Genomic DNA, 24,234 nt, shown 5'->3' on the forward strand with positions numbered 1-24,234 from the left:
TCTCTGCCTTCAGTTTGTTCTTCAATTGAGAAGGTAAAATTAATGTTTTGGAATTGGATCAAGTTTTGTTCAGATACCTGTTTCCATTTCATCACGGACGTGGGTAGTCTGGCATTTGGTGGATAATCTTGACCACGGAAAGTGAAAGGACTATTACTGGACACTACAGTGACTCATTATTGCTTCTATTATATTGGCAATTACTTTCATTTTTTTAAATAAGGCCGAGGCACTTCCTAAAACAAGGGGAGCTCATACAACACAGGAGAATGGATTTATAAGGGACTATTTGCAGTGAGGGCATATGTGAGAATAAATCCAAATACACAGCAGTGTGTGCTGGTTGTAATGAAAGAGCATCAGTGAATCAGTGCAACAGACTGTCTCACTGATGCTCACTTCTGGACAACAGTAAAGTTCACTAGCACAGATTAATCAGATAATATCTATCAGGAAATGATACACACACTGCACACAATGCTCATTAGTAAAACTAATTTATTTTTGGTTTGGATTATTTATTTTTACAATGTATGTACACAATACCGAGAAATATGACCACACTATTTTCTTTTGACTCGAGCCAAAGCATTAGTAAGCTTATATTACACCAGTTAATTTAAAACACTCTAAATGAGCTCTGCTTTAAGAACAAATAACCTCTCCTACTACATATATTGGTTTCCTGTATTTTTCTCCACTGCTGTATAATATTTTAGAAACCTGGGGAGCTGAGTGTCAGTGCAGATCTGCTGAGCTGGGTTTCATAAGCTCAACAAAATGCAGAGTTTCGGTGCAACAAACAGCTCTTTACAATCAGGCAGCCTGCAAAAAGTTGCTGAAAGGTGCAATAGACGATGGCTACAGTAGTGTCCATATGTGTACACAGGACCACATCTGTGGTGATTACAAGCACAACCTATACTGACTGTGGAAACTGCGCACACCATTTTTCTTTTCTTTTTTGATGGCGTGTGGTGCAGTCATAGTTAAGTAAGGCTTCTAATCTCCAGCAGCTTCTGTGGAGCTGTTCATTGACCATCAGCTGATTTTAATTGTTCTAGTAGGTGTTTGAGTAGGAGAAATATATGAGCTCTGTGTCTGATGAATTCAGCTGAGCTGATTATATGTCACTGTTCTTACCTCAATCTGAAGCAAGGCCTCCTCTCTCTGACGGAGCACCTCCATGTCCTCCTCACTGATCTCAGACAGGAAAGCCTGACTTCCTCCCTCTGAGCCTGCTCCAAACAGTGGACCCTCCTCTATCTGCTCACTGGATGGAGTCTGAGGACTCTGTGAGAGCAAAGACATTTTCTTTTATTAGATTTAAAAGGTATAGCAGTAACAGCAAAAATTCAGACAGTGAGCAGTTACTTTGTCTGTTGCCTGGGAATACAAGTGCTCGGGTTGTTGATTAAGTAGCAGCAACTTATTATCACAGCAACTACCAGTTACTGCTGTCTTTTATCTCTCATCTTAAAATTCATGGACAATCCAACTCTGAACTTGATGGGTTTTTTTAGTGATATGTGTCCGAATAAAATATAACAACAGCAGTGAAAATATATTTTTGACTAAGCATTTTACACATTTCAAATGTGTAATTAGCACCATTAACAATTTTTTTGCATTTCTATTATTATAATGTAATTTCAATTTATCTTGTCTTGGCTTCATTCACTTTTCGCTAAATGATCTTATTGCTTCAAAATTATTATTTCATTTGATATTTTGTAAGCAAAAATTAATTATATTTAGCTAAACATTATTACCCACTATCGGCCCCAACCACTTTCAGCAGAAAGCTGCTCTTCTTGAACCTGGTTCGGCTGGAGGTTTCTTCCTGTTAAAAGGGAGATTTTCTTCCCACTTTCAGCAAGTGCTTGCTCATAGAGGGAAAGGAGATTGCTATGGTTTTCTCTCTATTATGGCAGTACAGTATAACAATATAAAACACATTAAAGTGATTGTTATTGTGATTTAGTGCTATATAAATATAAATGCACTGACAAATAAAATTGATTAATTAATGTTACGTTTATGTACCTATTTATTATATAACCTACTTTAAGCTAACCATTAAATCAATTTCTTTTAGCAAACCTCCAGCTGTACATTTGGCTCCCTAGTTTTCCTGTTCTTAAATCAGCAGCTACAAGTGCATCAGTGCAGATTTTTTCTGTATTTTGCTCTTTGTGTACATCACAGAAACTGTATAAGCAGTTTTTTGTGTCAAAGGTTTATTTAATTCAATTTTATTTTATTTATATAACGCCAAATCACAACATCAGTCGCTTCAGGGCGCTTTATATTGTAAGGCAGACCCTACACTAATACATACAGAGAAAATCCCAACAATCATACAACCCCCTATGAGCAAGCACTTTGGCGACAGTGGGAAGGAAAAACTCCCTTTTAACAGGAAGAAACCTCCCACAGAACCAGGCTCAGGGAGGGGCGGGGCCATCTGCTGCGACTGGTTGGGGTGAGAGAAGGGAGACAGGATAAAGACATGCTGTGGAAGAGAGACAGAGATTAATAACAATGCAGAGAGGTCTATTGACTAAGGACTTTAATACTACTACAAATACTACAAATACAAATACTATGACATATATATATATGTATATGAATCACAAAAGTCTCCAATCTTCTACTATAACTTCTGTTATAGTTGATAGTTGTCAGACTTGATCAGAGTAACAGTTGTAGCCATTTTAATGTTTTTTTTTTCCCGATAGACCTTCTGGTTAAAAACATGAATTTGCTTTGGTACAAATTTGTTAACATTTCTGTTACGAGCATGTGGTGTAGCCATTATCAGTATATACTGTGTGTTAGTGGAGATCGTGAATGTTGAGGCTACATGTGGTACATGCACACATTTTGTTTCATGTGCAAGCAAAAGCATAAGGGAAGAGGAGAGACACGGAGCGAGGTCTGCTTACTCTTTTGCATTGCTAATGTGTTTCACCTTTGTGTGGTTGAGTGCACAGCTAATTCATGGTAGAGGGACCAGTGTGGGTCAGAGCACAGGAACTAACTCAGGCTTAGTCACAGCACTCTGTCTACTGGCCATGTTGTGACTCACCATTCCTTAGCACACTCTGGGTGTTCACTCCTCCACATACATACATACATAACACCCCAGAATATATTAGTACATTACATGGATGGAAAGGGACTCTCAAGACAATCATTCTGACACATTATTGCACAAGTTCACACACTGGTAGAAACGTTCACACAGCTCCCTGCTGTTGTGGGAAACAGTCTGCATTGGTTTGAAAAGTGATTTTCTGCATGTATAAGGATGACGTTCCAAACGTCAGGGTACCTCTCATCACTTCCTGTCTACTAACGTCTTCTACTTCATGTACAGCAGAGAAGTCAGAATATTGTTGTTGTGGTTACATAAAATGATATTTGACCAGTTGATTCTTCCATAATATATGGACTGATTAGAGAGCTTCCTGCTATGCATTGAATGTAGTTTAAGTTGTGTAATGTATTATACAGTTTGCCGCCTCCATAGCCCTTTATCTCTAAAGCTTGCAGAATAATAGACCTTAGTTATAGGCCTTCAGGGAGGCATAAAACATTAATACACATGAGTCATCTCTCTGTTTGGGCAAAAAAATAAGATGGCTTTTTAGAGGGTGTGTGTAGTAACAATGGTTCTTTGCAGAATACTGTTCAACCAGTTCAAACTGCAAGTCATTCTCCTTTCAGCTTAACAGAAAAGCATGTTTGAGACCTTCAAACACCCTGGTGGATATTGAGTGAGAAAGAGAGCTGCTTCCTCTTAACTATACGTGATACACCTACATGTCATTGTAGTTTCTCCCCAATTACCCAAACAATTTACAGCAGTAGAAACATATTCACAACAAAATATTTTTTTTAACTTACTTTACAAGATAATGTTCACACTAATATTACAAAATTGTACAAGTTTGTAAAATTTGAAGCTTGTACTTTTATAAAATGGAATTACAAGAAGCTAAATGCTAATGCTAGGCTATATCAGAAATGAATGTCCCAAGAACTAAGCTCCCAAAACGTTGATTCTGTTCATCTAGATGTACCGTTTTCAGTAGGAGAAATGTTTAGTTACTCATTCAAGTGTCTTACCTGGATGATTGAGCATGCAATCAATTGTACACTATACTTTATCCACTTAGTGTAAAAGATTATTTTTGCAGCTGTCTTTTTCATTCTATATTATGAGGGGTGAGGTACACCCTGAATAGGTCGCCAGCCTATCTCAGGGTCAACACTAGAATACCAGTAAAACCTAAAAAGAAACTCAAATATGTCTAGAACCCAAACAATAACATCAGCCAGCTAACTTAGCAAAGTACACAAAAAATATAGAAATTTTATTCTCTCTAAAAACTGTTGGATATATTGTCCAGAGAAAGAATGGATCTGATTTGATGATATTTTTAGATCAAAGATAGATTTCAAAAAGAAACGTTGCTTTCCTTATTTTGAATGTTGATCCAACCATCTCCCTTGCAGTATTGAGGGTTGTACAATGAAGAAAGATTAATGGGTTAAGTGTGCTACGTCAAGTACAAAGTCAGAGTGTTTTGGGCCACAAACATTTCTCTCTTATTACCTCGCTAAATCACCATGGTAACGTATGCTGAAAACTTGACTTTTGGTTTGAAATTGGCTAAAAGATTTTCGACTGATTCTTTATTTACATGTTTTAGGTGCAGTAGAGATTTTCTCTTGTATTAATGTGTTGTTACCTTACTAATGTCACGTCCAGCTGTAAAGTGACAGCAGTGCAAACCGCATCACATTGTCACTTGAATCCACATGAACTCCACTGATGATGCAGAAAAGGTAAAAATGTTTTTAAACTTGGTTCAAAGTCTGTTTTATACTGCTGCAGTTGACAGAATACAGAACACATACCAAGAATACCTCTTCAACCAATAAAATGAATTTCACTTTGATCGGTGACAAAATAAACTGATTTCCACATCTCCTTTATCAGCGTATGGCATGGTATGCATTACTGTTTAAATGCATCCAGTTTAAGGTGTCACAGCTCTAATGTGTGGCTGTCACCTTAGAAATAACTCAGTGTTTAAATAATTAACTGGAATTTAAATATTTATTTTCTGTTCTTCGCACTAAATCCCCAAATTAATGATTTTCTGCAGCATTAAATACTTGTGTGTTTTTTTTTCAGCAATGTTGAATTTTATTTTCTTTGCTTTTCCAAGTCATGGTCACAGAGGGGCTGGAAACAAGTCCAGCTGCTGGGCCGAGAAGTAGTGTACACCCTGGTAAGTCCTTTAAGCCTGTGATGCCAGTGTGTTACATTTACTGTTATTTTTCTAATGTTCTTCATAGCTTTTTATCACTGTTGTGCATTATGTCAGGAGTACTTATAGGCATCTTTGTATGCAGAAGAAGAGTCATATGGCACGTGATCCGCACCTTTGGGTGTGAACAGAGTCTGAAGCACAAAGCCTGACTTAACCATGAAAATTGATCAACGCTGTCATGATACCTGTTACCTCTGACTGGGGTTTTAGGTTTTGTCAATCCAGTTAATGCAAATAAAGCTTGGCTGTGTTGAGCTTCCAATGTAGTATTCCCCTCATGTCAGTTAACAAGCTGAGAGCTAATAACACACATAACGCACAATAAACTACCATAAGAAACGAGAGGACATCTGACAAATATTTTATTAATAACTTCTCACATGACAAGTAGGTTTTTAACCTGAATAAACAGGTTTCGGCATTAGTACATAATGTTTAACATGTTAGTAGTTTTACTTGTATGAATATTTTAATGGGCTGTTTTGATTCACCAGCCTTCACATGTGAGAAAACATTAGGAAGGATTTCTAAAACTGGCATAACTGGAAGGGGGGGGACGATCACATATTTGAAGGTTAAAACTGGTACAAATCACAGTTGAGCTCTTCGCTTTGCCCTCGTTTGTGATACGAAGTCTGAAGGGCGAACAAAGAGTTTCTGTCTGGGGAGGTTTCTTAGATAAATCTGAGCATCCAGCATCTAAAATGATTATAACAGGTCCCCTTTAAAACACCACCGTTTGGGTTGAATATTTATATTTTATGCTTGGTAATAGTGTTTCTACAGCAAGTGCTGAACCAAACCTTAAGCACATGCGTAAATTCACCTTGATAAATTTGCTGTTTTATTACTTGTGCACATCTCATGTACAAAGAATATTCAATACATTTAACTTCATATGGTCTGGTTTCAGTAATCAGGGATAAGGAACTGTGCACGGGAAGGCTATGAGGAGTTACTTTAATATCTTCAACACAAGCTCCCATCTCTTGGCTCTCGCTGGGCCACATGGTGAAAATAAACTGTCACCGGTGACAAAATTAGAATCAGATGAAAGAAATTTCACAGCACACAAGAGCGGGATGTGATGAATGGAGTCCACTGTATTATAACAGAGTGGAAGAGACCAGACTGAGCTTCAAAGGAGCCCTTGTGAGAATGCAGCTGAGCGGAGAAATGCCATCTCATCATCCTACTTTGTTACGAATGACAGTGAAACAAAAGGAGGATTTTGCTCTCCATATCAGCTCACCTTCTTCTTGTCTTTCTGTGCTGGGGGGAGCAGGGCCCTTGAGCGTTCCGCAATTTTCTGAAAGAGGAGCATATGAGGAGACAGGGTCAAGGACTCTCACAAGTAGCACAAATGTGACTTTGCATCTGTGGAACAGCATCTCTTTAGTTCTCTTTTCAGTAAAACTAAATGACCATAGCATCAATTTCAGGTGTCAAAGGAGTGCATTCATCATGCAAATACCTTCTGGAGATCCCCATATCGCTGCACAGACTCAGAGAGCTCAGTCTTTAGTCTGGTCAGTCGCAGACGGTCTTGCTGTGCAACAAAACAGAATTAGATTCAATTAGCTCAAATGTTGTTTAATCTACTGTTTATTCTTCAAACTAATATTCAGTGAGGGAGGAAAGGGAGCATAAAATACCCGTGAAGAGCCACTGATTATATCAGAGAGCTGTTTGATGAGTTGGCTTGTGCTGGTGATGACTTTGTTGGTTTGCTGCTGAGTGGAGTGCCTGGGAAAAAAAACATGGTGTGAAAGCAAAAAGAGAGTACATTTACTAAAGACTGAGAAGATATTAGATATGCCAATACTGTATTACTATAATAATATATAACCAGAAAATGTGTGTGTGTCTATAAATCTATATTTGATTTTGAAAGTGCTACTACACCAATTTGATGGTTGTTAAGAAGGATTTTATTTTAAATACCTTTGCCAAATACGAATCACAACACACGTTTATCAGATAAGATTATGGTTCACCATATTTAGTCTCTTATAAATCAAACAGTAAATACTGAATAATATATCTTATTGCAGATACATCCTCGTCTTGGAGTAGCCCAAGCTATGGATGGATGGATGCTCCTGCTGCCAGCTTTGAAAATTGTGACTTTAAATACCTAAACAAAGTATTTAAAGGAAGATATTCTTGAGGCAGAAGAAAACTTGTTTTCCCCAAAAAATAAATTACAACATTATATAAAAAATAAAAGCTAACCCTTTTGACTAACTCTTCTGGGACTTTGAGCAACCTTACCCTCAGGTATGTGTGGGTTGAGATTACATTTGACCAGTGGGGAGACTGACTATTACCAGCACTATGATAGAGGTGAAGAGTGTAAAAGCCAAATCCTCTCTGTTCTTTCATGTTTTTTCCTTTCAAGCTCCGCTGGGGTGTAAGGTTGAAAGTGCAGCCATATTCATAACTCTGCAGCACAGCCACTGGAAGGCCAGGTTAAGACAGTTATTAAATATCTAAGCTGTCAGGTCATCCTGGGCTTACACACACCCTGAACTCCCATCCTCCAAACCTGACACTATAACAGGCTGCCCCACAGAGATAGGGAGCTCCACAAACACACCTCTGTTGCAGCTACTCAAATATTGATCTACATAAAGCTGGTGGAAGGACGGGTGGACAAGCAGGTTCCAGTGGACTAGCCCGGAAGGAGCATGTCACTGTCTGTTGTGAGAAAAACCAAAGTGTCGCGGGGGGACGTCTGAAAAACACAAGCTATTATCTGTGTGGAACAGGGTTAAAGACGGTTATAAAGCCATGGAAGTTAGAAGAGGTTGAAGTTAATTTTGCTGCTTAAAATAAAAGTTTTACTGTAAAGAAATAATTAAATTGGACTGCAGCCAACTTCCCCTGACAAAAGTCGTAATACAGAAGAATTGTTTCTGTGCAGAAGTTTCATATTTATTTTTTAATCAAGATTTAAGACTTTAACCTCTTAACACCTGTCCAATCACCAGTTAACCACTTAAGGGCAAGGTGCATTTTAGTCACATGGTAAAAAAGCACAGTTTAAAGGAATTTTACATCCAGTAAAACTGGCCTTCTCTTTTCTCCTTACTTCCATGTATGCCAGACGACGAGTTTAATACTAATACAAATACTACAAATACAAATACTACGACATATACATGTATATGAATCACAAAAGTCTCCAATCTATAACTTCTGTTATAGTTGATAGTTGTCAGACTTGATCAGAGTAACAGTTGTAGCCATTTTAATGTTTTTTCAGATTGACCTTCGGGTTAAAACCATGAATTTGTTTTAACCCAGCCAGAATGCTGGCTCCCGCTGATTGGGATTACAATTGATCAATCAAGGAATCAATTACAAATACTTCTGATTTCTCCTGATGTGTTTAAAGTATACCATAGTCAATAAGAACACCATTGGTAACACACATACGTTGTAATGAAATCTTGCAACTGCCTCAAGGTCCCCCTACTCAAGATGGCACATGTACAGGCTCATTTTAAGTTTGCCAGTGAACATCTAAACAATTCATAGAATGCCTGGGAGAAAGTGCGTTCGTCAGATGAAACCAAAATCAACTCTTTGGTATCAACTGATCAAGTGTCAAATCAGTCACCTCAAGGCTCATTATATTGTAAGCTACAATAATCCAGTAAAAAACCCAACAGTCAGATAATGACCTGTGAGCAAGCACTTGGTAAATTGGGAATGAAAAACTAATTTTAACAGGAAGAAACCTTCAGCAGAACCAGACTCCGAGTCTGACCAGTTGGGGGTGAGGGGAGAAAGATGGGACAAAAATCAATTCACAACTTTTATGTAATGTGTTTCTTTCAGATTTTTGGTTGATATTCTTTCTCCCTCCATTTAAATGAAACGACCATAAAAAAATTACAGACTGTTCAGTTTTAAGTAACCAAACATACAAATTCACCATGGAATCAAATGATTTCCCCTCCTGTATAAAATCACAGATTTCTAAGTTTTGGTATTGATTTTTCTATATGATCAGCCATAACAGTAGGCTGCATGATTAGAATGCTTACACACACCAGACTCAGACAGAGTGCACATACACACACACACTCACAGATACACGCACATATAAAAAAAAGATTAAGAAATGCTAAACTTCACCCTGATGCATCATCATTTAGCCATAAGGATGCAAAAGACATGAAGGATTAGTTTAAAATCACATCCAGCTAATGCTCTGTCATGTTAGCCACTAAGGTGACACAGCAGAGTTGTATGGCTGGTAAATAAGGGATCTTAAGGAATGAGAAAAAATCTTTGCAGTTGTGTACTTTGCACTGTACATTCCCCATTGATTTTATACTGCACTTACATACAATACGAAACGCATTTAAAAATGAGCAGCAACAGCAACATGACATGGAACCCGTATTCTTTCTTTAATTCTATTCTTAATTTCCTCTGCTATAAATGTATAGTCCAAATCCAGTCATAAGAATTTGATCAGTTTTCAACTGCTAAACAGTACTGTTCATGAAACTGGACATTACCCACTCTCACGCTAACCCCACTCACCATAGATATCAGTATATTGCCATTAAGAATCATGCCCTCAGTTGTTGCCTTTGCACATTGTACTAATATGCAAATGATGCTCAGTGCTTAGCTTAGAAGTGCTTAGCTTCAATTGGAAAAAATATGTCCTTGAACATAAAGACATTCTCTAGATTTCAAATCATCTCCAAATCAAACCAGTGGATAATAATGTGCTCACTTTCTGGGTACATCTTGTACGAATTTGAGATGTCCTCCATCTCGAATGTAATGATGGCGTTTGGAAAAGTGCCTTCTGAGCCACATGATATTTATTAATTTCAGTATTGAATGCAGGTGCAAATTACCACCAAGACAGTGGGTGGCAATGCCATAGCTTTCCTAATCGGCTTTTAGAGTACATACACATCCCACTTCCAATCAGGTAATGGTAAAGTCTGGTTCTAATCGCTGCAAATAGTATTATAATCAGTAAAATACAAAATATTACAATCAATTTAATCAATTTAACGTCAGAAGGCACAACTAATATATACACATGGTGTATATATTAGAGAGCTCTTTGTGCCAATAAGAAAAAATATAAATAAATGAAAATCTCTGACAGAGGTAACAAATCTATCGCACAAGGTGTCAGAGTGTCAAGACAATCTCACTAGCAGAAAATATGTCACACAAAGTAAAAAGTAATTTTGTGTGTGTATCGCACTTGCTGAAGACTTTTATGTGGTGAAAGACAGTGGTCTATGTCTTCCTATATCCTTGTGTTTATACATCTCATCACATTAGAACATATACAGAAAAAAGACAAAAAAGTTGTTTTTTTTAAGGTTAAATTGGGCAAGATGCTAAATTAGCATATTTAGCATGAGGCTAAACCAAATCTATAGCATAGATAGGTCAATGCTCACCTTTTTATAAGTTACAATGTGTGAAATTTCACCACTACAGTAGATTGCAGATTCCAACCAAATTACTTCTATTTTCTGACTCCTCCCAATTCAAGTAAATAATCCCAGCGACAGTGGCTGCCTTAAGACAATCATGGTTTAGTCAGGCAGGAATGATCAGAAACATTGAATTTAGACTGCACCCCACAACAGCAGTAGCTGACATGTTTCTACTACTACTGAAATAGATCCAGATCTTCCCCAGAGTTTTTACCATCTGTAGAAGGCCACTTTTTACCTCAGTTCTCAATGACAGGTGAGAAATGTCCATGTCTATTTACTCTGGAAGAGTAAAACTTTGAGAAAGGAGTCTGATATAGTTTGATAAATCAATAAAGATCTACAAGTCCTGAAATTCCCATGCTTCTAAATATTCCGCAGTCGACTGTTACCATATTTTTCAGACCATAAGGCGCACTGTCGATAAACGGGTCTGTTGTCATACATAAGGCGCACCAGATTATAAGCTCATTAAGCAAAACAAAGTCAGATAAGTCAAACTTTACTCAACTCATTTACTTGCTTCCTCTTCCATACCACTGATTCATTAATGCTGAATTCTCTCCAGCGGCTCTACCCCCATGTTGTTGCAGTATATTAATGACTAATGATTAATGATTAATAACTAACCTCGTATTGTGGATGGATTATCTCAGTTGTTCTCCTGACTGAAGTCTGGTCCGTTTACAGCATCCTCCATGCGATTGCATTTGTCCCTAGCCATCAGGAACCTTCGCGTAAACTTTTATCAAGTGGAAAAAAGTTAGCGTTCATCCTCCAGCTTCACTGTGTTTATGTTATTCTAACATAGCTGTGTCGCTAGTGATCAGGTAGCACATCATTATAAACCAGCTAGCCCAACTTCAGTAACCCTACAAACATCACTGCTGTTTAGTTTTCTGTCTTCATTTATGTTGGAAGTGATAGCAGAGCTGTACGTTATGATTTTTTCAGAAATCTCTCAGTCAGAACATGCTATATCATGTTTAGATGGAAACTAGCGAGCTAACTTCCTGCTAACTTCTAACTCTGTTAAATTTAATAAATTCTGTTTCCATGGATGCCTGGATGTTAAACTTAATTGTTACACCTGGTAAAGCAGCAACGCTGATCATTTTATTAAAGATGAAAGAATTTAGACAGTTTTTAACTCTCGGTGATGGTGCAGTGTTCGTTTGACTTTGGGACCTGAAGTGGACGGAGTTTTGGACCCAGATTACTCTGCAAGGCTGCTGACTACGGCAGCCGTAATGCTCCGGCAATCCATCAAGCAGTGCGGCTTCGTAGCTTACCAAAGTCAGACTGAAACATTTTTTGACAGATTTTGGGGCACCGTGTACCACATAAAATCGGTTCACGGTCAGTAAGCACAACCAGAATTCATACATAAGGCGCACTGTCAAGTTTTTGAGAAAATTAGATTTTAAATGCGCCTTATAGTGCGAAAAATATGGTATATTATAAAACATGGAAGTCATTGGGAACAACAGCCACTCAGACACAAAGTGGTAGGCGTGTAAAATCATGGAGCAGAGTCAGCTCATGGAGCAGAGTCAGCAGACAATTTCTCGCTCCCAACTTTGTGCACTGGTGCACAAAGCATGGTCCATAAAAATCTGGATGAGTAGTGTGGGAAAACTTGTCTGGCCTGCTCAGAGTCCTGACATCAGCCTGAAAGGACACCTTTTGGATGAACTGGAGCAGAGATTGTGAACCAAGCCGTCTCATCCAACATCAGTGTCTGATGTCACAAATACGCTGCGAGAAGAATGGTCAAAGATTCCCTAAAACATACTACTAAACCTTGTGGAAATCCTTCCCAAAACAGTTGAAGCTATTATAGCTGCAAATAGTGCTGACATCATATTAAACACTGTGGATTAAGAATGAGATACCACTTGAGTTCATATACGCGATGGCACATGAGCAAGTACTTTTGGCAATATCTAAGTTTTAGTAATTAATTAATAACTAACTATTACCTTTAAGAGAATTATAAAGAGATAGGGTAAATGCAAAGCCATCTGAAAGGAAGCCTTTAGATGGCTTTGCCTTTTTCAGGTATCTTTGGCTATTTATTTTCTGCATCTATTACATTTTTGTTCCATTCAGGCCTCAACAGTTTCAAAATATCCCTCTTGGCTTAATTCTTTTCTTTCAACAAAACTTCTATGAAAGCCATTTTATTTTACTTCCTACTGAGACAGTCCTCAAATAATCACTGGTAAGTCATATGTCTGGAGTTTCCTCCATACTGAGTGCAGACATAAACTCTGTTCACTGACTGGTAACTCAGTCAGGGGCAACGTTTTAATAGGAATTCATTTACAAGGCTGCCTTAAAAAGCCAATAAAGGGAATCCTTTAAAACTTGCAACCATCATCTAAAATATAGTCTAAGCTCTTCTGATGATCTCTAATGGATCATCCATGAGTCAATAAAACCCTGCCCACCATCGACACGCTGTTACCAAACAATCAGAGCTCGCCCACTTCTGAGGACCCCAAGAGGACCTTTGCAGTATCGATGCACAGTGATACATCTGCTAGTCACAGTCTTCCCTCACAACAAGCTTGAGAACTAAGCAGCCAAAAACAGCATGCAAAAGACTGGAGCCACTCACACTGTGAATTTCAATCAGTCACCTCAGTTGTGTGTTTCTCCTGCCTGGTTGGTGTTTCATATTCCTTTGAGGTCTGACTGACTAGTGAAGGAGAACTGAGGAGCCTGAGAGCAGCTGGCTGCAGGGGGAGGTGTGAGGAATGGAGGAGGATGAGTGTGGAGGACGCACGTGGTGGAGGAGTGGTGCTGTTCTCCGAGTGAAATCATAGTTACGATGCTTTACAACAGAGCTTGACTAGGCTGTAACAAGGATTAAACCACTAACTGTATTTGTTTTTTACATTGACCTCCCACTGGCACAGATAACAATGCAGAATATTTGTAACAAGTCAGCATTCACGAAGTGGAGAGCTATGATATTGATTATGCTGCTGCGTTGTTTTCATTAAAAATCAGTGTATACAACCTCAGTGCTGTTTTTTAATAACCCCATAGGATGCTTTAAAGGTTTAGCTTTTTTGTGCTTCCTTTTCTCTATTTTTAAAATGTTATGTACATCACTCAGGCCTATAATTCTGCATGCCATGGGAATGTAAAATAAAATCTCCTTAACTTGGTGATGATTTTGAATGTATATAAGAAGAATAAATGTAACTTCCAGGTAGTAACACAGTTACCATGAGAGGTAAAATGCAAGGAGTACAGAGGGTGAAAGTAGATGAGTTTAAATACCTGGGGTCAACCATCTAAAACAATGGACAGTGCAAGAGGTTAAGAAGAGAATGTAGGCAGGATGGAGTGGGTGCAGATGATTGTCAGAGGTAATTTGTGACAGGATAGCAGCAAGAGTGAAAGGCAAGATTTACAAGATGGTATGGTTTGAAGAGAGTAGCACTAACAATGTAAACTTTTGACAGCAGCTGCAAGCTTCTGTTTCAGGATTGATTGGCACTCTTATTTACATTTCATCTCACTGAGGCCTCTTCTGCAATAGCACACAACTAAAAGGTTAGGACCTCTTGTAATGTAATCATACATTAGTTAACTTTTTCAACATATTTCAATATATGAATGAATTTGAATACACCTAAAGAAATGACAACTTTCCCATCCCTTTAGTAAAATTCTAAATGACTGCTTTGCCATAATAGCTCTCCTGCTCTCAGTGCCACAGTGAATACTCCAGCTTATAGTAGCTTAAAAATAAAGTCTGTCTATAATCTTTTACATCCATCGATTCATTTTCTGGATAAATGGCTAGATGGATAGATGGATGGATGGATGGATGGATGGATGGCTATCAAGAGCTACTACACTAGCATGGCACCCTTCATAGCAACCACTAGTGTGTGGAGAGGTGAATGAGAATTGTATTGTACAATGCTTTGTAGAGCTGCTAATGTTAAAAAAGTATTTAATTCACTGAAGACTGCGAGGCAAAGATTTTGAAAGCTCCTCAGCATGCTGTTCTTCAGAGAGGTCAAGACTGAACATTTATGGTAGCACAGATTCAAAGAATGAGGTTTGCATATAGAATTAATTTAACTATTCTTCTTAAGCCTTTTGAATTCACAGTGCAATCTCGTAAGGAACAAAATAAATATAACTGTGGTTGTTTACAAGAAAACTCTGCAGGGTTCCGTTAACAGCGTTCCTCCTTTAGAAAATGTTCCATGCCTTACATGCTGATTTCACATGCAGTGTCTATTCCAAATCCCACTTGACATTTTATATTTACATTTGCAGAGATGTATTTCAAGTGCTTATTGAAACAGACTTTTAGTGAGTGTACCATAAAAGTACAGTTCAATTTACATATCATCACATACACACAAACACACACACAGAACTGCAGTTTTTGAAATCCATCTGACATTTAGATGTGCAGAAAGTACACCTACTGTTAGCAACACATGGCTGTATGGTATGAGAGATGAACATTAACGTGGGTTTGAGAGGCAGAGTGGATGCTGGCTTGTTGTGTAAGAGTGGAGGAGTAATATGAGGTGCATCCACACACTGTTAATCTCAGCCTGAAAAGATGACCGTCATGTTTTCCTTTCATTTTGCCCTGGCAGAGTATGATGAGTGGTGATTCCAGCTATTTGGTTATCTATCTGTAGTTAAGCAGTTCCAGGTCTAAATAATTTTTCATTTCCTGCCTAAAAACAAATGAGGATCAGGACAGAATGGAGAAAAAAAAGATATATGTATTGATATATATAGATATATATCGAGTCATAGGCCTTGACAGTATATTTCCTTGCTGAGCTCAGGTGGCTGTCGCTCATGTCAAAGAAACTTTGACATACGTTTCTGCTCAGGCTCACATTTGCCAAAATCTGCATTTTGTCTGGACACAAGACGTCGCACACCTTCATCATGCAGCTCTTCAGAGTGGTACCGGGCTGATTTGACTGTCTCCTCTGCAACAATAAAACTTGCTTTCACAACAGCTTCACTTTGTGATTTTGCTCTGGTGAAAAACAGCTGCTGAAATGTCAGATTCTTCTTTAGCTCTTCTACTTTCTGCAGTTTCTGCTCTGCATTTCGGTTTTTCATCTTATCCTGATGTTTTGTCTCATAGTGCCGTCTTAAATTAAATTCCTTAATTACAGCCACATTAGCTCCACAAATAAGACACATGGGTTTACCGGCAATGTTTGTAAACATATTTTCAGTCTCACACAGGTGCTGAAAGGCTCTGTTTTCAGAATCAACTTTTCTCTCCACCAGTGTGAGCGGCTAGCTTCGCAATAACAGAAGTTTGACTTGATTGACGCGGGAATGTTCCCAGCTAGCCTAGGGTTTGGCAAGGAGGCTGCAGCGTTGCATTATGGGATCTGTAGTTTGTGGGTTATTAGCGCCTCATATTGCTGGGCCATGCATAACAATAATAATAAATCTATATAAAACTAAACTATATTAAAACTTTGAGTGTAAGATTCAGATAATTATTTATTAAAAACTAGACATTTTAAATGAGAATAAGAAAGAAAAGTATTTCTTTGTACCCCCTTTTCCCTTTTAATGCCCAACTGCCTCCCTGGCTAAACTTTGGTAGACCCGCCCCTGCACAGTTACAGCCGTCAGCTGCGTAGAAAAGGATCCTGGTGTAGAAAGTAATATTAAGTAAATTCTAACAACAGCTTATCAAGGTTAAACGTGCTGCTGTTGTTTATCCGCTTGTTTCCTCTTTCTGGTGCAAAGTTGGCCAAAAACAAACAAGAGAGACGGACTCGCGACAGAAAAGACGATCAGCTGATCATTGATCAGTTTCATGACTGAAGTAGCAACAGGAGAGAGAGAGAGAGAGGCAGTCGCTCCATATATCGGTTGTTAAGCTTAACGTGGGAATGCATTACAAACATTCAGAGATGAACTTACACACTTGCTTTACTTCTCTCTGGGATAACCTCCTCGGAGATGAAATGCCGGTTGGGTAGCGAGGCTCCAGTCTAAATGCTCAACCAGACCGCCGACAGGTCTCGCACGCCACAGCCGCTCTATCAAGTGACGCATACTGCTCCGACGTGCCAAGGTTATGAGCTGAGTTACGCCATGTCGAAAGTTTTGTGAGGTGCTTTCGTGATATTTAATGGATCGGATTACATTTTTTATTTCTCTCCAAAATCCGATCCAGTAATTTAGGTCAGTATCGGACCGATAACGATACATAATATCGGATCAGTCCATCCCTAATCAGGACCTGATTGATGATAACTGGCTGAAGACCACTGAGTGAAACTAGCCCCACTGGCAAACAATGGGCTGTAAGGTCATTTTCTTGATCATTAATATACGAACTGTCGCGAACATTGATTAACAACCACAGATCAAAGCCCACTGATCAATGTCCATGAGTCCCATTCACAGAGAGTTGGGGAATGGCTGCAATCACAGCATTGTATGATGGTGACAGATGTACCCTTAGGACCCCTCCTCGATTCAGAGATGGTCTTTCCCTTTTCACATAAATGGCCTCCTTGACTCTCCGCTCAAACCAGCGTTCCTCCCTGTCCAGGATGTGTACATCCTCATCATTGAAAGAGTGTTGTGTCTGTGTTGTGCCATCCACTTCGCCAGAGGTTGTTTGGTTTTCCCGATGTATAAATCCTCCTGGCACTTAACAGCGTACACTATGTTACTCTGTTTGTGTGGGGAGACCCGATCCTTGGGATGGACCAATTTTTGGCGCAGCGTGTTTTGAGGTTTAAAAGCCACAGAGACACAGTGTTTACAAAAAATGACACATACGACATACATTATGGCGCTGGCACGGCAGGCAGCCTTAACCCACTTTCCCTCGGGATGAATAAACTATGATCAATCAATCAATCAATACGGGATCACTACAGGTTTTCGTTTAGGCAGCGGTTGTCCTTCTCTCCTCGATCGGCTGGAGCTTTCTTTTGGCGCCTTCCCAGCTTTGACAAAAGAAAGCTGGGATAACCACATTAACTCAGGGCCTTCTTGATGTGATGTTCTTCTGCCTCCCTGGCTGCTGTGTCTGTGGGGATGGTGTTCGCTCTGTGTTGTAGCGTCCTGATGACACCCAGTTTATACTCCAGTGGATGATGAGAGTCAAACCTTAAATACTGATCCGTATGTGTAGGTTTACGGTACACGTCAGCATTTAGATGTCCCCCATTACTGATGGAAATCTCACAAAATAAGAAAGCTAACCTGCCACTTTTCATATCCTCCCTGGTGAATTTGATGTGTTGGTCCACTGAGTTAATGTGATCCGTGAATTGTGGTACGTCCTGAGATTTGATTTTCACCCAGGTGTCATCCAGATATCTGAACCAATGGCTTGGTGGTGTTTCAGGGTAGGATAGCAAAGCCCTCTTTTCCACTTCTTCCATGTACAAGTTGGCCATGATGGGTGAAACTGGGGAACCCATGGCACACCCATGTTTCTGCCTGTAGTACTGACCCTTGTATGTGAAATAGGTGCTTCATCAGAAGTTGTTTGGTTTCCCTGATGTATAAATCCTAGCAATCTTCCTGACACAGCGTACACTATGTTACTCTGTTTGTGTCGGGGGACCCGATCCTTAGGTTGGACCAATTTTCGGCGCAACGTGTTTTGGGGTTTAAACCACAGAGCCTTGGTGTTTCCAAAAATGTGTCTCAACTGTTCTGATACTCCTGACACATAAGGATTACTGAGGGTTTTCGTTTAGGCAGGAGTTGTCCATCTTCTCCCCTGGATCGCCTGGGACCGGTTTTTAGGTGCCTTCCCAGCTTTGACAAATGTCCAGCTGGGATGGTGTTAGCTGAGACTAAATAAGTCACTAGGATGAGTGACAAAACATTTCTCCCATTGAAAACACTACATCCAGATGAACAGAATCAACTTTTCAGGACTTCCTTCCTGGATGATTGAGTATGCATCAAGACAACCTGGATACTTCTGTGGTGAACTAGGTTGGCCACTGGCAAATCCATCATTTTTAAGTAGAATTTCTGAAAAACTTGTTTCTAATCAGTTACATATTTTTTTTATTTCTTACAACATAAACAAGAAATATCAGTTGTAGTCTAACCACAGTAGAGAAACTACATTAGCCAAGATCTTAAATGCCCTTCAATGTGAGTCAGAACAGGCTCTCAGTTTTAGTTCGACTTTATTAAACTGCTGTCTTTGATAATGTAGACCAGGGGTGCCCAATCCCGGTCCTCGAGAGCTACCGTCCTGCAGCTTTTAGATGCATCCCTACTCCAACACAGCTGAATCAAATGGTTTGGTTACCTCTTCAGCATGCCATCGTGTTTGGCAAAGGCCTGATAACAAGCCATTCATTTGATTCAGCTGTGTTGGAGTAGGGATGCATCTAAAAGCTGCAGGATGGTAGCTCTCGAGGACCGGGATTGGGCACCCCTGATGTAGACCACTCCATTCTAAACAGACTTCACGATTTGATTTGTCTCTCTAATGGTAAACTGGTGTCAATCACATATCCATTGTAAGTATGGAGGATCACTCAGATAAAATTTACAAAAATTTAATTTTGGTGTCCCTTAAGGTTAATCTTTAGGTCCAACACTTTTTCCATTAACTTCTGTGATTATGCTGATGACACCCAGCTTTACTTGGTTGTGTCTCCTGATGACCCTGGGCCTATAGGCTTTTTAAATTGTATTTCTGGTAAAGAAATTAAAACTTTTTATAGCTCAACCACGATAAAACTTCTGTTTTATCCTGGTTGAGCTGGTGACTGTGGCTCAGGGGGTTGGGAAGGTTGACAAGCGCATCTGTAACTGGAAGGTTGCCAGTTCAATCCCCGGGCTCTCTGTCCTGGTCGTTGTGTCCTTGTGTAAATCCAATCCATTATTATTAGTAGTAGTACTGAAGCCCAGAGAGCCCAAAGCCCATCTTTGTTCTTTGTTGCCCAAAAGTTGCCCAGATCTTACTTTTGGGCAACAAAGAAGGGTAACTAAGACTACTTTTATCACCTCAAGATGATTGAGAGAGAAAATGCCCATTTTTTGGCAGGTTTTTCCTCTCAAGTTACTGTAGAGAAGAGCTGAGGATAACAGACAATGTTAATGCTTTTTAAGCCAAACTAAAGACTTAACCTTTATGACCTGGCTTTTATTTGCTCACACCTTTTGCCTTGTTTTAATTATCTATTGTTTTATTATTATTTATTTATGTATTGTGCTTTCTAATCTTTTGCATTTATTTATCTATTTAATGTTGTTACCTAGTCCCTGTTTTTTCCTCACTGACAGCACACACCGCTATCTGTGTGTGTGTGTGAGACAGAGAGAGAGCGAGAGAGAGAGAGAGAGAGAGAGACTATGCTGGGGCTGTTTTTATTTTGCACATGTTGTTGTTGTTCTGTAGTCCTATATGAATAACATTTTCACTTATTGATTTGATCTAAAGTTCTAGATTTTCTCAGTTAAGGTCAATGTTCACGGTTCAGCAATAAGAAGAGAAAGGGGAAAGTTCCAAGGCAAAAACCGTTGATCAAAAACAGCAAGATAATCCCCAAGACTTTTGGAAAAATACACTGTGGAATGACAAAACAAAAGTTGAACATTTTGAAAGGTTGGTGTTTACGTTATATCTAAAATAAAAGTAATACAGCATTTCATAAAAACAACCTCACACCAACTGTCAAACATGGTGGTTGTAGTGTGATGGTCTGGTGCTGCTTTGCTGCTTCAGAAACTGACTTGAATTCTGGTCTCTACCAGAAAATCCTGTTTTGAAGGTTTTGAAGTGGCCTAGTCAAAGTCTGGACTAAAGTTAGATTTAGATGCTTTGGTATAGTGTACTCGTAAGAACTGATTGTTATTCCTAATCTCTGATTTAATTTCAGTGTAGCCGGAACTTTCTGACCAAACAGAGAAAGGGAATAATTATCTCATAGCAACAGGGAATCTTTATTGCATTTTATACAATATGCAACTGTAATGTATAATATTTGTAAAGCAAAATGGCATCTTTTGTGAAATGTACACTATTGTTGAGAATCGGTGTACAGCTCTGAAGTCAGGATATTTTTACCCTAGCTTAGCATAGAGAACTAAGAAAAGTCTGTCTGTTTTCTTTGTTTCCAAAGTTTAACATGAGCCAAACAGTTAACTTGCTACTTAAGAGAAAGTATCTCATTTAGTTTAATCCAGTCAACATCCTCGTACGTGACAAAAACTCTAACAGCCACAAGAAACTGAATCCAAAAAAAGCATGTCCAAAATGTTTCTGTCTCTACAGATCATTCAAAACAACTGTAGAGTAGCCAATCACTTTATAAATCATCCATCTGGATACTGTTTGGATGCTGATTTAAGTTACAGTGTGGCTGCTTTGATTGGCAAGTGTGCAGACACCGGGACCTCTTTGCAAGGCTTCAAGTCACTAATTCAAGCACTGCAGCTATCTGCCATGCTGGTGTTACTTATCCATATTTTAAATGGAATTGTAGTAATAATAATAATAACAATAATAACATTGCATGTTGTGTGATACAGACAATTTAAGAACTCTGTAGTTAAGTTATTGGTTGGTGACATCCTAACAGTGTTGGGGAGTAACGGAATACATGCACCGCCGTTACGTATTTAAAATACAAAATATGAGTAACTGTATTCTGTTACAGTTTCCGTTTAAAAAGGTGGTATTCAGAATACAGTTACTTTTTTGAAATTAATTTTCCTGTTTCATATGTTAGGCTATGCCCTCTCTACTTTTGGTTTCCACACCGGTGGAAACTGATGTGTCTGACGATGCTCAGCTGTTGTTGACGATGCTCAGCTGTTGGTTTATGTAAGGTTCTTCAACAATGATAAGAAAGAGTTCTGTGAAGACCTGCTAGGTGTAACTTCCCTTCAGAGCACTACAAGAGGAGAGGATGTCTACCTGGCCATTAAGGAAATGTTAAAAAAGCGAGGCATAGAGCCAAACCAAGTGGTTTCAATAACCACAGATGGAGCCCCTGCTATGATGGGGAGAGAGAGGAGAGATGTAGCAAGAATGAAACAGGACAATCTTGTGCTAATCTCTTACCATTGTATTATTCATCAGTCTGTTTTATACTCCACCCAGTCAGATGAGCAAGGTTATTATCGTTAATGAAAACTAACAAAATAACGAAAACTAGAAGTGAAAAAACATTTTCGTTAACGGAAATAAAAATATAAACAAAAAAAGGAAAACTAACTAAAACTGTAATGAGTGTTCACAAAACTAACTAAAATTAACTGGATTTATAGCAAAAATGTGTTTAGTTTTCATTGATGTGTGCGTGTCATACAATAGCCAAGGGTGAAAATGAAGTTTAGTTTCCAGATTTTTTCTTGCTGTCTAATTATGCCAGCAGGTGGCAGTACGTTAGTCAAGTCGTCTGTGTTGCTGCTCCGTCCACGCGCAGAATCATGTCAGGAAAAGTCGGGAGAAAGCGCCAGAGTCCAATTTGGGATTACTTTGAATATGACTGTGTTTTGGATAAAGCAAGTGTCTTGTAGTGGAAAGAGACAAATTATGAGGGACATTTCTAAAGGGAAAAAAATCCCACAAACCTTAAAGTGCACTTGAAAAGTTCGCACAAGAAGGCTAACCTAGCTTACCTTGAGAAGGGAGCACACTCAACCCTCATCCCAGAAACAGAAGCTAACCCCAGGCAAGGCAGCGTGATGCATCCCGAGACAACAGGACGGGGACATCTACATAACTGTGTGAGTCAATTGCCTTCAAAAAGTTTATCAATTCACTTGAACCAAAATTATGAACACCCGGTGCTGCAAGAGTTAATAGTCTCATTGGGGCCAAGACATACATTTTATAGTTGCCTGGTATCAATGGTTGTTCATCTGCCTTTATTTATTTATTTATTTAAAGAACCCATAGGTGGGAATGTGAGTTGTCTGTCTCTGCGTGTTAGCCCTGCGACAGACAGGCGACCTGTCCAGGGTGCAGGGTATGGTAGCTGGAATAGCAACATACCCAAGGATAAGCAGAAGAGCATGACTGATATGATGAAACTGGGATTTTGTTACACTTAATTATTGCAAACACAACTAAAACTATAACTGAAACTAATCAAAACTAAACTGAAACTAAGGATTTTTAAAAAAATAAAAACTAAACTAAACTAGCAAACAATTGGTAAAAACTAATTAAAACTGATATAAAATTGAAAATCTGAAGTCAAAACTAAATAAAAATAAAAACTAATGAAAATTGCAAAACTATTAAAACCCTGCAGATGACTATGCTAATGTGATGAAAACAATGATAAATTTTCTCAGGGCATCTTCTTCTTGTCAACATTACATGCTCAGGGAATTCCTCAGAGGTTGGTGCACACGCTGATGATCTTCTGCTTCACAACAATGTGACATGGCTCAGAAAAAGGCGGGGCATTGGAGCGATTTTGGTCCATCAGATGTGAAATAGCAGCTTTCTTGGAAGAGCTGGAACGTCAGAGAGCAACAAACTTTTCTCTTTTTTTAAATGATGGGAAAAACATGGATATTGTGGTCTTTTTGGTTGCTATCAATTCACACCTGAATGAACTGAATTTGAAGCTGCAGTGCAAGGACAAGTCAATTTGTGAACTGATGACAGCTGCCCGCTCCTTTCAGAGGAAACTTGAAGTTTTCCAAGAAGACCTGCAAGGAGACTATGCACACTTCCCAACAGTGACGGAACAGGTTCAGGGACAGAGAGATGTGTCCTCTTTTGTTGACTTTGTTGATAAGATGATTGAAAACGTCAGCAAACGTTTTGATAGCTTCAGCTTTGGACAGCAGCTCACCATGTAAAGAACCCATTTCTCATCACTGATGTCAGAGGGTTCTCAAAGGAAGTCACACAGCACTTCAAGTGGCCAAATGCTGGGCCTCTTCAAATGCAACTGGTTGATCTCCAAGCAAATGTGGCCCTGAAAGAGCAGTTTGGAAGAACTGAACCTGCCACTTTCTGGCCCCAAATGGTCTCTGAGACAGCTTTCCCAAATCTGAGGAAAGTAGCCCTGCACATCTTGACCATGTTTGGCTCCACATACAGCTGTGAGGCAGCTTTCTCCACAATGAACATAATAAAAACTAAATACCATTCCAGGCTCACCAGTGAGCACCTACACATGTGTATGAGAATGGCCCTGACACCATTCCAGCCCAGATTTAAAATCCTAGTAGAGCAAACTAAAGCTCAATTCTCTCACTGAACAACAGAAAGTGGGACAGTGGAATATAAGGGACAAAGAAAGAGAAACTGTAAAATTGTTAAGATGTTTTGATGTTATCTGTTGAAAATGTATTAGGACTGTTATGTCGAGATGTAAAAGGGAAAGAAAAAGGGAAACTCAAGCTGCTGC

General features: G+C 39.0%; 1 protein-coding gene across 6 annotated transcripts in view; it reads right to left on the bottom strand.

The window, feature by feature from the left end:
• Positions 1-24,234, bottom strand: part of tsnare1 (T-SNARE Domain Containing 1) — a 271,580-nt gene that overhangs the window by 111,338 nt on the left and 136,008 nt on the right. For all 6 annotated transcript variants that reach the window (XM_076889692.1, XM_076889687.1, XM_076889691.1 and 3 more), the window contains exons 5-8: positions 7,004-7,094; positions 6,823-6,897; positions 6,601-6,657; positions 1,144-1,293 (exon numbers count right to left, since the gene is read on the bottom strand). In XM_076889692.1, the coding sequence (XP_076745807.1) occupies positions 1,144-1,293; positions 6,601-6,657; positions 6,823-6,897; positions 7,004-7,094 (373 nt within the window). The remainder of the gene's footprint in view (positions 1-1,143; positions 1,294-6,600; positions 6,658-6,822; positions 6,898-7,003; positions 7,095-24,234) is intronic.

The sequence above is a fragment of the Maylandia zebra genome, linkage group LG11 (genome assembly GCF_041146795.1).
Source record: "Maylandia zebra isolate NMK-2024a linkage group LG11, Mzebra_GT3a, whole genome shotgun sequence".
Classification (NCBI taxonomy): Eukaryota; Metazoa; Chordata; class Actinopteri; order Cichliformes; family Cichlidae; genus Maylandia; species Maylandia zebra.